The sequence below is a fragment of the Rhineura floridana genome, chromosome 20 (genome assembly GCF_030035675.1).
Source record: "Rhineura floridana isolate rRhiFlo1 chromosome 20, rRhiFlo1.hap2, whole genome shotgun sequence".
Lineage (NCBI taxonomy): Eukaryota > Metazoa > Chordata > Lepidosauria > Squamata > Rhineuridae > Rhineura > Rhineura floridana.
In genome coordinates, this window is record NC_084499.1 from 16,948,091 (window position 1) to 16,965,077 (window position 16,987).

General features: G+C 44.8%; 1 protein-coding gene and 1 pseudogene across 4 annotated transcripts in view; one reads left to right on the forward strand and one right to left on the reverse strand.

Annotated features, from left to right (window-relative positions):
- ADAMTS13 (ADAM metallopeptidase with thrombospondin type 1 motif 13) overlaps positions 1 to 8,258 on the reverse strand; it is a 31,565-nt gene extending 23,307 nt beyond the window's left edge. For 3 of the 4 annotated variants that reach the window (XM_061604449.1, XM_061604450.1, XM_061604452.1), the window contains exons 1-7: positions 8,108 to 8,258; positions 5,568 to 5,634; positions 3,912 to 4,195; positions 3,311 to 3,452; positions 2,478 to 2,617; positions 645 to 728; positions 214 to 338 (exon numbers count right to left, since the gene is read on the reverse strand). In XM_061604449.1, the coding sequence (XP_061460433.1) occupies positions 214 to 338; positions 645 to 728; positions 2,478 to 2,617; positions 3,311 to 3,452; positions 3,912 to 4,195; positions 5,568 to 5,634; positions 8,108 to 8,182 (917 nt within the window). In that variant the 5' untranslated portion in view covers positions 8,183 to 8,258. Of the gene's footprint in view, positions 1 to 213; positions 339 to 644; positions 729 to 2,477; positions 2,618 to 3,310; positions 3,453 to 3,911; positions 4,196 to 5,567; positions 5,635 to 8,107 lie in introns of those variants that run through there. The other variant, XM_061604453.1, reaches the window with a different exon arrangement.
- A 7,651-nt stretch (positions 8,259 to 15,909) lies between these two features.
- LOC133374088 (5S ribosomal RNA) lies at positions 15,910 to 16,018 on the forward strand (annotated as a pseudogene).
- Positions 16,019 to 16,987: the final 969 nt, after the last annotated feature.

Sequence of the window (16,987 nt, forward strand, 5' to 3'; positions counted from 1 at the left end):
AAATTCTCCAGCATTGTTCTCCTAATTTCTCCTCATAAACATATGAGGCTACACCAGCAATCGATGTACAACAGCATTGGGTGCTCCTGCAACATCCATGGTAGTGACCTTATCCTCACAGCAGGGATTCAGGAGAGCAAAGCCTGGCAAAGCCCGGGCTGATTGTCCACTGTCCATCGCACAACACTCAAACGAAAGAGAGTGCTTCATTACCTGGTTATGTACAGAACCAGATCCGCGTGCTGAGGATCTGAATCATTCTCTGGGTTGACTTTCCATGCCCATTCGCAGACGCTGATGATCGAGGAAGTGATGTTGGCAGAGATATTGATGCATTCCTGGAGAGAGGATCGTCATTGAGCCCATCAGCCACAACTTTGGAGGAGCAAAATCAGATCATGAAGCCTTGTCTCATGGAGCAACTCCACACAACAGCTTATGGTGGACTCGGGACTACTCAGGCCTGTAGTTTTGTACAGCCAACAGACTACATCCCAGTAGAGGCCTCGCTGACAAGAGCTCCTTGGACCTGCCACATTGAGGAGGTAGACTCATTGAGGAAGGGGGATCCATAGAGGATGTCTTGTGCGAGGGCCCACCTGAACCTTGAGCCAACACAGCACAGTTTACTTATTAATTTATACCTCGGGTTCCGTGAGGACAATCATTCGGACCAGGTGAACCCTGAATTGAGCTCCCAGTGAGGCGTCTCGAAGAAGCTCTGCTCCCTGTAAAGAGAATGGGGATGGAAAAATCTGTCAAGCTTGATTCTCTCAGTTTCTCATTTTTGCAATATTCAGTTCTCCACATTTCTGCAGCAATTGGTGATATTTTTTTTTAATCCTCATAAAAATTCTCCAGCATTTTTGTCTGAATTTCTCCTAATAAACACCTTTTTGTACGCAGCTTTGACTCACATACACACTTCTGCAAACCCTTTCTTGTCATATAACGCCTTTTTGTACGTCACTCATATATTTTATGCACACTTTCCCCTAATATGTGCACTTTTGTAAACATTATTTGGTTGGCAAATTGCATTGCTAAGTTCAGATAAGTGCAGATTTTGAAGGATGGCTGGGTTTCGGTTCTCATATTGTTTCGGACAGTGAAGATCTGACAGATTTGGCTTGAAATAGAATTGCTTGCCCATCCCTAGGAGAGCATCCAAAATTGCCACTGACATCAGTTCCAACTTGAAGAGCTTGTGCTTGAGCTTGCTTTTCCCTCTGCCCACCCTCGCCTTTTTAGACTGTGAGCCTTGAGGACAGGGACAGTGCTAGAACTGATTTTGGTAAGGTAAGCTGCTCTGAGAGCTTTATTTATTTATTATTTTATTTATATCCCGCCCTTCCTCCCAGCAGGAGCCCAGGGCAGCAAACAGAAACGCTAAAAACACTTTAAAACATCATAAAAAACAGATTAAAATACATTAAAACAAAACGTTAAAAACATTTTTTTAAAAAGCTTTCAAGACATCTTTAAAAAGAAAAAAAGGTTAAAATGTATTTTTTTAAAAAATGTTTAAAAACATATTAAAAAGCAATTCCAACACAGATGCAGATGCAGCTTCTTTGACCTGAAAGATTGTCTTACCCGGTATATAACAATACCTCCTGCCTCCTGCAGACACCTCATCAGGAGGTCTGTTCCGCACAACATCGGAAGCGGACCTTTAGTGTAGTGGCACCGAATTGCCTCCCCTTAAATATTAGGCAGGCGCCATCTCTGTTGTCTTTCTGGTGCCTGCTGAAGACCTTCCTCTTCCAACAAGCTTTTTAAGTAGAAACGGTATCCCAATTTGTGTCTGTGATGCAACTGCTTTTTAAGATGCTTTTAAAGCATTTGTTAAGATGCTTTTAAAATATGTTTTGTTTTAATATGTTTTTAAAGATGTTTTAATATATTTCAAAGGAAGGTTTTAAGATGTGTTGGAGTGTTTTTAGTCCTTTGTTTGCCACCCTGAGGTCCTTCTGGGAAGAAGGGCAGGATATAAATTGAACAAACAAATAATAAAGGGTGGAGATGTTACGGAGGAGGAGGAGGCATCAATCAGTGCACGGAGCTTCCATACCCAGAGGCAGTCTATCTCTGAATAATACGAGATACTGGGGGATAAGGGAGGAGAAGTCAACAGCAAAGGAAGACTCTTGGCTTTTCCAGAAAAATCCCACAAGCAGAGCATAAAGGCGCCTGATTGTCCACTGTGGGAATGAAACAGGATGCTCAAATAAAGCAGACCTTTGGCCCAATCAACAGGGGCTTTACCGGGATGGGGGACTGGGACAATTAGTGGCGACATCAGGATGTCGGTAAGGTTTGCGAGACATTGGATGGATTTCAGTGCTAGTCCTACTCAGAGTAGACCCATTGGCAGGGCTTTATTTATGTTCTACTGCAATCTCACAAGAAGCGTACAAATGGCCAGGAAAAGAATCAAAGGAAACAATCGCGCACAGAGCCAGAGAGCAACTCACAATGTTCAGGTTGGTGAGAATGTACCTCTCGGTATCTTCCTTGTGGAAGTGGTAAACATCTGGCCCCACCACAACCAGCAGCTCCAAGTGCTTCACCTCCCCCTCAGCCCCTTTGCGGACTCGGGGCCGAAACTTTCTTCCTGCAACAGCACACAGAGGGTTTTGAGAAGAAGGAAACCCTTGGAGGAGCAGGAGGATAAACGGCATCGGAATCTGCCTTATGCTGGGTCAGCCATTGGTCCATCTAGCTCAGTATTGTCTACTCTGACTGGCAGCAGCTCTCCAGAGTTTCAATCAGGAAGTCTCTCCCAGCCCTACCTGGAGATGCTGGGGATTGAACCTGGGACCTTCAGCATGCAATGCAGACGCTCTACCACTCTTCCGGCCTTTCCCCGGAAACCCAGCATACTTCCATGCAAACCCAGAGGTGGCTTTTGTGGCTCATGCATTAAGAACGCATTCCTCCTCCCTCCCAATCACTTTTCCTTTTGTGTCATGTCTTTTTGAAATTTAAGCCTCAGAGCATGGACTGTTGTATCCTAGATACAAGCCTTTATGGGAGCTTGGGAAAAGCCAAAGGAAATCGGAGCCCAGGCACAAAAGATAAACAGCCAAGTTGGGGTGTGCAATCTCAAAAGTATATATAATCAATGTCACAAACACATTGCATTCCTATTATTAGTTTCTTAGCAGCTTCCCTTAAAATGAAAAGCCCAAGGCTTTGCAAGTCTACAAGTACTTGCCAGCTATAATAGACTCAGGAAAGGTGAATCTGTTCATTTCAGTTTCTCCTTTTTTCCCCATTTTGAGATGGTCCTAAAAGACGTCCTTACTTGTCTCTGCTGTTGTGTAGTTCTGTGGAGTCCTGAAAATGATGTGAGGCCTGGGAAGGAATGGACCCATCAGCAGGCTTTGATGTTGTCTTCTAACAGGCCTAACGTGAACCTTTGCCCCACGGACAAGGACAAATCCTTGCTGGTAGAAAATAATAAGAACAGTGAACAAGCAAATCTTGTCAGAAGCCCTTCTTGACTGAATAGGTTCCAGATTCTCCAAGCGGTCATATTTCAGAATAAACCATAGAAGATTGCACCAGTCCCTGGTTGGCAAGTGACGAGAGCAGGGAGGGGGGGTGAGCAAAGCGAGCAGGGGGCACCCCCCCAGTAATATAAAATGCAATATATAAGAAACAACAGAAGCAATAAAAACACAATGAAAAATCACACAGCATTTAACACTGCTCTACAATTGCTACAGTAAGCAGAAAAACCATAAAGCAGTCCCTTGAGACCCTCAGCAGTTTTCAAGTGGCCTGTGGAGAAAAACTGGGGACCATTATATTGATTTGCAATGCGGAATTCAGTGCAGAATTTAGACTCCTTGCCACCTCAAGGAGGATCTGAGATCCCTGAAGTATGCTGAGACTAAACTCACTAGTTGCCCTTCACAGTACGTCAGTCGGCATTCTGCCCCTGGAGGACTCAGGGCCTTTCCCGCGGCGAAGCAGTTGCCCTGGAAATGGCGCAGCAAACTAGCGGATGGGTTCAGCCTTTGGTGGCTCACAAAGGAAGGGGAAAGGAGGGCTCCATCCTCAGGGAATTCAAAGGCAAGGACATCCCCCCAGGCTGTGAGGGAGCAACGTTGAGTTTTGCAAGATGTCGGCCCAGCGCGGGCCTCTTCGCAGGAACAACTCAGGCCCACCACGTCAAACTCCGGCACTGTGGAAATTGGGAGTGGAAAGGGCTGGCATTAACGGAAGCAATAAATACTGACAAAGAGTTCAAAGGGATGTAAATATTCTTAAGATCAGGGCTGGGAAACGTGGAACCCTTTCTGCACTTGTTCAAGGAGGCACCAAAATCATGATTAAGGTGATGTGTGTATATACATAAAATATATACATTATTTACACAACATGCATTTGTTTTAGTAATATGTTAGGTGAGACTATTGGTAATAGGTAGGGATGGAAGGATCTGTCCATTTCAGCTCTCTCCGCTTCTCATTTTTCCAAACTTAAATACGGTTCTGCACATTTCTGCAGCAATCTGCGATTTTTTTAATCCTCATGAAAATTCTCCAGCATTAATTTCAATGAGCCTACTCTGAGTAAAATGTAGCTGGATACAATCCAACATATCCTTTCTGTATTTGGAGTGTGAGAACAGTATAACTTTATGTGCAATGGAAGGGATAGCTCTTCTATGCGAGCCAATTACAGTATTGACACGAGAACTACTGTATATATATACTTGGTAATTTCCATTTGCGTCAAAGCTCAAAGTCATGATGAGTTTGCTCTATTTGTAAGTTGCCATTGGCGATGGTGTGGTTTTTGTTCCATTTTTTAAATTAAAATGTTATTTATTTTTAACCACTTTGTATATTTATTCTTATTGATCCAACTATGAGGCAGGGAAAGTTCTGTTGATTTAGGTTCTCTCAAGTGCCTCATTCTTAAACTCAGTTCTGCAGTAATTTGCAATTGCATTATCAGGAGGTTCTTTCAGGATAAAATCAAGGTAGATGAGCTGCTCAAACGCTGCGCATCCACAGGGACTTGACTTCTCTTGAAATGTGCTGTCAAGGGGAAGTGTAGAGTGCATTCTAGGGTACCTACAGGGTAACCCCCAAGGACCAATGAACACGTTGCCACGCAAACTAGGCTTGCCATTCTATAAAAGATCATGCATACATAAATAGCTATTCTTTGCCATTACATTTAAGGTACTATATTTATATATAGATATTCTCTATGTTACTTATATAACTAATTCTTGCAACTGTTGTATTGTTTACAGTTTATACATATTAATGATTGGACTAGATGGATTTTTAAAAAAAGGACTTGAAAATTTGTTCCAATAGAAGATTTCTTCAAAGTCTGATTGAGCTGGGAAAAGGGTGATCGTCCTCACCTCAGATTGGGCTTACTAATGGAAATATAGGTTTGTATCCCATGTTAATCCCATTTAGAGTAGACCCATTGAAGTTGACGAGCATGGATAACTTAGGTTCATTAATTTCTATGGGTCCACTATGAGTAGGACTTAGCTAGGCCTGTAGGGTACTCTGTTACCCTCTTCATACCTTCGGAGGCTGAACTGGTAGCAAAATATGAGAAAATGTCACGGGCTTCCAAAGAATCCAGAAATGCCTGCAAGGGGAGAGAGAGAAAGTCTCAATAAACCATCACTGTGTGGACTTGACTCTGACCCAATGGGCTGTCCTCTGAAGAGGGGGAGGCACGATCTTCCAGCAGCCTCCCTCCTCCATTGCAGACAGGGTTCCTGAGGACTCTCACATTATTTCGGAAAGTGCGAATTTGATAGATTCGTCTTGAAATGCAAACTGAATCGAATTTCTCGCCCATCCCTATTGCCCACTGATGTCATTAACCAACAACACCTCTACATGTCAGTTGCAAAGGCTCAGAGGAGAGCAAATCCAGTAACTACTAAAGAGAATCAACAGGAAGCACAGTCCGTCCAGAAGAATGCTCATGCTGTCTTCAGGGAAGAACTGCATGGCCAGAGTTGCCCTATCTTCCTGGCCTGGAGGTTGTCACCAGCGCTGCTCCTGGGATCTGATCTGGGGGAAGAGTGCTTCAAAGAAGGGAGGGCTCTTTATCAAGGGCAAGGTAGCCACAGCCTCCGCTAACATAAGTTGCAACCTGAAGAACTACAACTTAAAGAGCTAGTGCTTGAGTTTGCTTTTCCCTCCTCCCTCTCTGTCCTGTTTTCTCGTGTGTCATAAGAACATAAGAACATAAGAAGAGCCTGCTGGATCAGGCCAGTGGCCCATCTAGTCCAGCATCCTGTTCTCACAGTGGCCAACCAGGTGCCTGGGGGAAGCCCGCAAGCAGGACCCGAGTGCAAGAACACTCTCCCCTCCTGAGGCTTCTGGCAACTGGTTTTCAGAAGCATGCTGCCTCTGACTAGGGTGGCAGAGCACAGCCATCATGGCTAGTAGCCATTGATAGCCCTGTCCTCCATGAATTTGTCTAATCTTCTTTTAAAGCCATCCAAGCTGGTGGCCATTACTGCATCTTGTGGGAGCAAATACCATAGTTTGACTATGCGCTGAGTAAAGAAGTACTTCCTTTTGTCTGTCCTGAATCTTCCAACATTCAGCTTCTTTGAATGTCCACGAGTTCTAGTATTATGAGAGAGGGAGAAGAACTTTTCTCTATCCACTTTCTCAATGCCATGCATAATTTTATACACTTCTATCATGTCTCCTCTGACCCGCCTTTTCTCTAAACTAAAAAGCCCCAAATGCTGCAACCTTTCCTCGTAAGGGAGTCGTGTCCTTTTTTCAGATTGTGAGCTTGAAAGCAGGGGCCATTTTAATATTGATTTTTGTTAAGTCGCTCTGAGAGCCTCTTTGGTTAACTGGTGGGGCAGAAATGCTGTAAGTAAATACATAGTTAAGATGATGGTAATACAGACTTGAAACTTGGGACCCTCCAGCGATGAGGGAGACAGCAGCCTCAGACCACTGTCCTCTCCCTAGCTGGAGAGAAGAACACACAGGGGCTCGTGTTCTTGGCTCAGAGTGGCTCAACAGGATGCATCAAGTGGCACCCGTAACTGAAGATTGCAGTGTGCAGTGCTGCTATTCAGGGTGCCAGCCGTGCCCTTTTCCAGGAGACTCCATTCCATTCCACCCTCTTTTCCTCATGTGTCATTTTTTTAAAGATTGTAAGCCCTGAGGCCAGGGACCATCTTTGCACTTGTTTTAAATGTACACTTATTTGAGGCCGCTCTGACAGCCTTGTTGGCTCAAGGGCAGGATATAAATGCCAATAATAACAATAACCACCAATTTGCACCCTGCATTTGTCACCTGAGTTCTGTCTCTGTGTGCCACCCCCTCCAAGGGAGGTGCGGAGGATGGCAATACAAAAACAGGCCTTCTTGGTGGTGGCTCCCCATTTACAGAATGCTCTTCCCAGGGAGGCATGCCCCTGATGCCATCACTATCTGTTGTCAGGCACTAGGAAATTTTTTAAAATTCACCCAGGCTTTTAGATCTCAATTTTCAGCTTATCTTTTAGTGGGGTGGAAGAACTGAATTGGATCTGTTCTTTTGTGCCTATGTTATTGGTGAATATTTTAGGATGTTTTTACACTTGTTTTTAATGTTTGTTTTTGTAAGTTGTTTTGAGTTCACCTTTCGGGGGGGAAGCAACAGATTACTACTACTAATAATAATTTTTTGAAGTCTAATTCAGAAAGAGCACTATTACAAAAGATTCTCTTTTTCAAATGGGGGAGGACAGCTATATGTCTTTCCCTCCTCCGGGTATCTGATCAATCACTTCTTCCCAGCATGAAACTTGCAGAAGATAACCTGCTGACTAGAGGTGTGCTAGGTTTTGCCATGGTGCAACTCGGAGAGATTTCCAAGGGTCAGACCCAACGCTGAGCAGGGGAAATTAATGGGGGGGGTATGACTGACCTAAAGAGGGTAGGTGAGTCTTCCTCATCTGCAGGCCCCATATTCTCATTTAAGGAGCTGGATGCTTTGCAAATCAACTCAGTCTAATTTACTTTACAGAAAGAAACAAGCTCTCTCGCTCTTCCTGCCCTCCATTCTCTCCCCGCTTCCCTAGAGGCCAGACTTACCCCTTGGGTTCTTGACAGCCAGCAAACTCCCAGGGGGAACGCTGCAAAAAATAGGACCCAAGGATTTAGGATCATGATGATGGCAACAGGAGCTGCCACAGACACGTTCCGAGCAAATGTAAAACTCTGGATTTTCCTTTGGCCTGTCCCTGTGTGGAGCGGAAGCACCGAGTTTAAACAAATGAGAGGGGGGCCGATGGAGGGGAAAGGTTTTCCCTGCAGCTGGGGGGTTTGCCAAAGAAGCCGGAGGGCCTCTTGTGCAATGTTTGCAGTTTTCCTGCAGCCAAACAATCAGTGATGGAAATAGGAGCTTTTGAGATGGCTTATTTTTTAAAAAAAGATAATAACACAAAAGAAAACAAGAAAGAACAATGCAAGAGAGAGAAGCTTTTGGGCTCTTCTTTCCAAGCAGATTCCATGTGTGTGTTTACTAGGGATGGCAAGATCTGTCTCTCTGTTTTGGGTCTCTCAGTTTCTCACTTGTCTAATGTTAAATTCAGTCCTCTACATTTCTGCAGCAATCTGAGAATTTTTTTTTAAATCCTCATGAAAATTCTCCATTTTAATGCGAATTTCTCCAAACAAACACATTTTTGTAGGCAGTTTTGACAAAGGTACGCATTCTTGCAAGCCATTTCTCATCATTTCATGCCTTTTTGCATGTGATTTTCACTCATATATTCATTTTTATGCACACTTTCCCCTAATAGATGCATTTTTGTAAATGTTGTTTAGTTGGCAAACTGCATCCCAAAATTCTAATAAATGCGAATTTCGAAGGATGGCTGTGTTTGGGTTCTCATATTGTTTTGGAAATAGCGAATTTGATAAGTTCTGCTTGAAATGCGAACTGAATCGAAATTCTCACCCATCCCTAGTGTTTACTCAGACTCATGCCAACGGGCAGGTGGGTGGGCAGGTTTGATGGGAACTGTAGTCCAACAAGATTTGAAGGGCCACAAATTCTGCTCCTTGCCTTATCCCTTTCACACTTTGATTAGTGTGATATACTTTTAAAAAACCACTTCTCTATGTTTATTTCAAAGTAACCCCATCAAATCCAGTAGACCGGGTTTGGGGAACCGTTTTCAGTCCGGGGGCCGCATTCCCTTCTGAGCAACCTTCTAAGGGCCACATGCCAGTTTAAGGCAGAGGTGGGGGACCTTCCTCAGGCCAAGGGTCACATTCCCTCCTTTGAGCAACCTTCCCAGGGCCACATGCCAGTGGCGGGCAGGGTCAGAGGCAAAAGTGGGCAGAGCAAGACATGTTGATTTTACCTTTGTACTGTGGGCTACATGCTCCTCTCTATTCTCCATCCACGCCAAGGATCACTAACAGTTCTAAGGCACATTCCAGCTAGGCAAAAACACTCGTGGTGGATATGAAACAAGGGCAGTGAGCGTTGAGGCCTGGCGACAATGAGTGTGGCTGGGGATGGGGTGTGGCCTGGAGAGAGTCCCAGGGGCCAGACAGAGAGGGCCAGAGGGCCACATTTGGCCCTTGGGCCTGAGGCACACCCCCACCCCACCCCAGTAGATCTGCATAGGATCAGGAATTGTAATCGGAGGCAGGCATGGTGAAAATGGGAGTTCTTACTCTAGATTAGAGAATCTAGGACAATTTTGTCTCTGGCTTCACACATTCTGATTCCTCACACCACTGGTAGAAACCTACCAATCTGTTTGTTTTCAGACAGCAGGGGCAGGGACCATACAAGCCATACAAGCAGGATTTTTTTAAAAGACAAACCCAGCAAAGTATAGTTTTATTGAATAACACTCAGGAAGGCACTTTCTCCCTCCCCTCTCAAGCCATACAAACAGGTTTTATTTTTATAAACCAAAACCCAGCAATGTATTTGTATCCAGCAACATATTTGTATCCAGCTCAATGCCGCCTCTTCCAGTCATTCTGAAACGATCTAGGAAGAGTGGGGACGCTTTGCAAAGCTGGGAAAAATAACAAGGAAGGTCAGAATTCTGTTGGGGTGAAAGAATGGGGCAGATTCAGGAGGCATGGGTGAGCCCATAAAATGCAAGTTGCCCACATGTCTCACAGGCCTTTAAAGCCAACAGCCAGTAATTTGAGAGTTGGGTTCCGCAATGGAGGCATCAAAACTCTCCTGTCTTGTGTTGGGCTTTGAAGGCTTCAAGGCCTGTTTCCTGCAACAACCCCATGAGGTGGTGAGCCTCTGTCTGGACTGCACCATTTTGGATGGTAGGTGTGGGCCGATGGGGCTGAATGCACATCAATATTAAAAACGAAACTTTAATACTGAAATCTGGATGTCGAGTGAAGAGGTCTAGTCTAGTTTTCTATGCTGGTTCCAGGCTATGATCTGAAGGCACATGAGGCCACCACCTTGCTGAAGCTAAGCAGGTCTGGATCTGGTCAGTGCCTGCCTGGGAACCACATGTATGCCGCCTTGGGTTCCATAGTGAAGGAAAGGTGGGGTATAAATGTAATAAATAAATAAATATGCTGGGGAGAAGGGTTTTAAAAATTTTCCCATTTAAAAAAATAGAGGCGTGTTCAATCATGTGAATGCCCACCCGCAGCCTGAGACGGTCCAGTCCAGACCAACCTAAGGTGATCATCACATCTCCTGCGTAGCATGCAGTCATGGGGGAGAGGGCTGACTGGCGTGTAAAAGGAAGCCTGTGAAGATGACTTTGTGCACCAGGAAGAGTTGATCAAGCTTTTCCTGCGCTAGCTGAGTCGATCATTCCTGGTCTGCTTTCGCCTTCTGCAATGACATCATAACCTTTTCCTTCTTTACAATCTGCAGGGTTACCATAAGGGATGGTGATAAACAATTTTGCATCATCGCCATTCTGTTGAATGGCCTTCACCGGACAGACGCTCAATCAGTTAGGAGCCACCGGAGTTAGTCGTTGCTTCATCCTGCCTTATTTGAACATTCATCATGGCAGGTAGGACATAGTGCCATCTAGATGTTCAGAAGGGGGTGAGGAGGGGGCATTTGGTGGTGCATCATGGGATACGGAGGAGGTGAGGCAACAAGCCTGGGTGGCTGGATGTCCCAAGAGGGTTTATGCCGGGGCCACTGGAATGCTGGTGAGATTTTGTCCCAGGTAGCACTCAGACAGAAGCTAGCTGGGAGGCTTTAGATTCATAGTCGGGGAAGCACTAACGGCTTTGGACAAGTTACAGAAAGTTAGACGCATGGAAGCAGAAACTGTGATAGAAGATATGACAAAGGTGAACAAGGAGGATGCAACTTGGAAGCCACAGGGCACAATCCTGGAAAAAGAGTCACAGCTAAGTCCCAGGAACACCAGCAAGGCTTAGCTTAGCCACACCCAAGGCCTGTTCCCACTGGTTTTTAAAAAAATGTTTGTGTGTAATGTTTAGTGAGGTCAAGCCCACGTGATTACCAGCACAACAATCCAAAGTAGTATGATTATACTTTTTTTTTTGTATATGGAAATGCAGATAAAAAGAAGCAAACTGCTACCGGAGAAGCTAAACAAGCCATAGATTTGGAACTCACGTTTGGGAAGAATTTGGTAAGTGAACGATTTAGGGACAGTTTGATATATGACGGATTGCGTGTGACAGCAGAAGGATGTCAGAAATGCCCGTGACTGAGGTTGCAAGCGCTTGTATAGAAAGACAACTAAATGTTTTTATTCGCTACTACTATTCTGTGGCTTTTAACATGACAGCCTTGATTCACTTTCAGCAGCATGCGCCCTCGGTGTCTTAGGTGCTTTTTCTGTAGCATTGATTGGTTGGTTTCTATGCTCCCCTCAATTTACGCAGCAGAGTCAGCAGAATATAATGATATATGTATATATTGCAGACAGTTTCCTTCGCAGAGGAGTTTACAGTCTAAAAGGTGAAGGGTGGAGGGGAGGGAGGAGCATAGCCCCCACAGGGAAGGAATTTGATCTCTTGCCTTGTGCAGGCTCTTAGGCTTATTTTTGGAACGAAAGTGCCTCTAAAAGGCGATAAGAGTGCTGATTCTCTGGGAAAGACCCACACAGTCAGTTCTCCTGACCTGTAGGGTTGTAGGTCCTCATGACTGGCGTCTGGCAAGGTATCCAAAGTAAGCTGTTCACATTTGAGAGATGCCTTTAATCGGGGTGCGTGTGCGAAAGCTATTGTTCCAAGTGGTTATGCTAGATGTCATGCCTTGACTGTCCAAATGGACTCATAACTTTCCAGCACCTTCAACTGGTGCCTGCCCCTCACTTTGGACTGCCCAAGGCTTTTGGAGAGCTGTGGGGTCCTCACCTAGTGCCAGAAAGACCCGGAGATGGTGTCAGGTGAGCCTCCCTGGGAAGGCTATTCCATAAACAAGGTGCCACTTCTGAAAAGGCTCTGTCCATGGTGGGCATGTTGAACTCAGCTAACATTATTGAGACACCGATTAATAAGGGGGGGGATTGAGGTTATAAAGGATGCAAGAGAGAAAAGGGTTTCATTAACACTTGATAAAAATTTTGTAGAGGTGTATAGTTCAAAATGCAAACGTCCTAGCAGAGAGCCAGGGTAGCATGCAAGGTGCATCGTTCTCACCTTACCCTAAGCTCATGGGGAGACTTCGGCAAGCCTCTGTTCTTGCACCTCCCACCACTTCTGCAAAATGATGATGATAGCAGCCTATGTTACAAGACTGTTGTGAGGAACACCCATGTACCTGAACATCCAAAACTGGCTAAGTATATTAACCTGGGCTTTAATTAAGGTCTGGCCATTGCTCAGGCTGGTCAGGGGGTGCAGAAAGTGGACGGCCTTGAACACTTTTTGTTACAGATCAGCCCCCGAACACTCAGCCACTGGAAGGCTCAGATCGTCACCTTTTGAGCATTTGCTGGTGACGACTACCAGCTCTGCCATGGGGGGAGGTCCTTGTAGCATCTCTGGCACATCTGGAACCATCTCTGAGCTCAGCTTAGCTTCAGCCTCCATTTTTGGCTCTGCCTGCTTAATCCTACCACTTGCCTCCCAAAACATCTTTCCTGCAGGGAGCACTTGGGAACCATAATCAGCTGCAGATTCCCAGCTCAGCAGCTCCTTCTCCTTCCGTCCATGGATGGGGAACAAGCAGCCAACTCCCTACGCCTTTCAGTGGGCCACTGAGGCAACAGTGCAGCTGCCAACCTCACGGAGTGGTTTTATGGGCACACCCACCTCCAGCCTGTGGCCAGTTCTTCAGCTGTTACAGATGCCTGGGCAAGAAAACACACTCAACCATCTTCTTTCTGGGATGGGATGAATGTTCACCTGTACAACGGTGCAACCTTGACCCCTGTGCATTCGGAGGAAAGGAGCGCTATACGACAGACAAGCAGTTGTCCCTGTGGCACTGGCTCCAAATAACAAAATGGTTTTGGCCATAAGCCTGGGTCCACCGCATGGACACGATCCAGCTTGGTGTGAATCCAGGTATGTCAACACCTCAAGTGTCAGCTCAAAACAGGCCGGTCATTTAACAATAGACAACTTGGCCAGTCACCTCTGCCATAGCACAATGGCTGAGAAACTGACTTTCAAACTGAGATTGACCAAAGGGAAAATGTCATCGCTGGTCTATTACATGGTAGGGAACATGTTTGGGGTTTATGTCAGAGAGCACAGATCCACAACAGGAATGACGGGGAATGACGGGGTATTTCTCAGGCCCCAGAACAAGGCTTAGAAAGCGGGGAAAGATGTATGTTGGGTGGAAATGTTGCAAAACTGGAAAAGCCTCCTTCTCACACTAGATTAGCAGGAATGGGTTGATGCTGTTTAATTTATTTACACTAAGCTTTATTGCTGGGTGCAATGCCATCCTACTGTTTAATTTTGGTTTTCTAGCAGTGGGGATTTGAATACTTAGGATACTTTTGAGAGTAGTATATCTTTATTGCTTAGTCAACCGACCATTGCAATCCGAAGCTAGTACAAAACATTAAAATGTTAAAACTTAAAACATAGAGCCATATTATAAGTAGTACAGAAATCAATTTCATACATTATAGATTAAAAACTGTGCGCAATCATGTGGGGTCTAGTCATCATGGCCAGGTTCAGAAATTTGGCCACCTGAACAGTAATTGCTTTATCAGTGCCCGCTAGAAATATTGACAAAAGAGGAGCAGAGGAACGTCCTGGGAAGGATTGGAAGATGGGATACAGAAGATCTTTCCTAGCTCCATCATAAAATGTACACATAAACAAAACATGAGATATCGTCTCTACTTCAGAGTTGTCGCAAGGGCAGTGTCTGTTGTTCCTGGGGATTTTTTTATATCTACCCTCCAAAAGCTTGGAGGGTAGGGCCTTAAAGCGGGCCAGGGAAAAAGCTCTTCTATACTTGGGAACAGTTAACCAACTTAAGTAACGCATCTCCTCATTATGATGGAAGCCAGTTAAACCCAGTGAGCGAGGCGAGCAGGGACCCGAAGCATCTGCAAAAAGCTCTTGGTTATCGATGTCAGCTAACAGCCGTTTAACAATCCCCCTAGCCATGCTGAGTTCCATAGAAAGCAGGTCATTATGGGAAAGGCCAACTTTCACCAGTTTAAACCAAGGTGACTCTGTAGGGTCACTCAGCATCTGACTCGTGAGTGAGTCCTGCGGAAGCAGGGAGCAGCATCAAACCCAGTATTGGATTGTATAAGTCCAGGCAGAGCAGTTTATAGAATTTAGGCCCGCTTCCAATTTAAGAGTAGCACCAGAGACGCATCTAGGGACTCCGAAGATGGATTGAAGAAAGAAATTTAAACTTCCCTCAAGAGATCCCTTAAAATAGGGATACCAAATTGGGGCCCCATACAGCATCATCAGGACAATTTTGGATCTAACAACGCAAACGGCAGCTGGGACAAAATTCCCTCCCTTAGTGAAAAAGAAGCGGGAAATAGCGCCCAGGTTTTTCTCAGCTTTGGTTTTGATGTATTTGACTTGAGGTCCCCAGTTGGCAGCTTCGTGAAACCAAATCCCCAAGTACTTATAGGAGTTAACCTGTTCAATTCTAGCAGAGCCCAAGAACCACGGGAACCTGATCTTCCTCCTTGCGAACACGACCACCTTGGATCTGGCATGATTAATTATTAACTGGTTGTCTTTACAGTAATCCGCAAAACTCATAAGTAGTCTTTTTAGGCCCAGCCGGGTTTGAGAAACCAGGACTACATCGTCTGCATAGAGCAGGATACATACTGTCGTAAGCCCAAGTTTGGGTGGGTGAGATTGTATACTTAGGATACTTATTTAGCTGTTCTCACTAGGGAATTCTTTTTACTTTTTTGGGATAACTTCTTTCTTGAAATAAAATTAAAACAAACAAATCATTATAAAAGGCTCCCACTTGGTCCTGCAAAGAAGAAGAGTTTACTGGTTAGTAAGAGTCCTTTTTTTTTACTGTGGTTCAGTCCACTTGCTCAATTTTCAGCTGTATTGTTGGTTTCTTGACAAATCTTGCCTGCTGTGGTGTTCTTAACTCTGCATGCGTGCCCTCCACTTTCCCTGGGCCCTGACAACTCACTCACATGTCACATCTCAGATGGGCCCCTGATACTAGGCAGTCATCATAAGGCGATGAGTCTTTATGCCTTCCGCAGTTATCTCCTGGACACCTTTGGTCTCCAAAGCTATTCAAGGGGGCCTCCAGGTAGCAGGCTCATTCATGGAAGATTATGTTTCATGTTGGGGCCCTTTGAATTGATTGTCATGGTAATTAATATAGGATGCTTTACAAGATATTTGATGGATTTTCTTGTCTTGCATCAACAGTTCTTAATAGCAGAAAGTTTGCTCCATTTATTTTTTAGGATTTTAACTTTTTATTCTACAGCCATACTACCCTGAACACTCCCGATCTCGGAAGCTAAGCAGGGTCAGGCTTGGTTAGTACTTGGATGGGAGACCGCCTGGGAACGCCAGGTGCCGTAGGCTTAGAGGAATGCAGTGGAAAACCACCTCTGAATACCTCTTAACATGAAAACCCTATGAATATATCCAAAAAGATTCATAGGGTTGCCATAAGTCATAATTGACTTGAAGACATATATCAACAACAAAACTTTTTATTAACAATTGAAATAGATTCAAATATTCATACATACATCAAAGAAAGGAAAGGTCAGAGAATAACAATCCCATTCCATGCTTGATGATGAGCTTGGGCTTGCCAATGTGGCAGTTTCATTGTATTCCAGTTGGCATTTAGTGCGGGCAGGTAAATGGATTAGGATGAACCCTAAGGCGCTTTTGGGTGAAGGGCACATCTCTATCTTTCATTGCTGTCCAGGTTGGAAGGGTCCTTGGTCTGGTGTTCTTCTGGCCTGGGGTGTGTCCCCCTCACTGAATACTGAACAGAACGGTGAAGTGTACAAACCAGATTCCCAAACCCAATGCCCACCTATATGGGAAGATAGGAAGACTTGTTGTACATTTTATGTCAATGGAACTCTTCTGGGGTGGTTTTGCCCAGTATGGGAAATAGATACGACGTCTTTCTGTCTCTGTACAGGTTCCACCTGCCCACTCCAGAATAGTTTGGAACAGATTGCTGAAGATCCTCATGTTGCATTTTAATAAAGATAATTTTAGAACAAAATCCTGTCTCTTGGGTCTTCATTCTGGGGATGTCGGTAATGAAATGCCTTCTTTGGTCATACGGTTGCCAATTCCTCTTGATTCAATTATTTTTGTGGTCCAAGCTCTACAAGGAGACCAGGAGACAGCAGCAGACACGTGACAGTTGACAGATGTCCCTCGAAACCCAAAGAAATTAACACACACCCAACCCCGATCTAGGTCTCAGTACTTTTGCTTTTTTTTAAAAAATGGACAAATAATTGGCACAGATCCCGATCTGTACTTTTGAATTTCTCCTGACCTGACCCCAGTTAGTTGGACTCC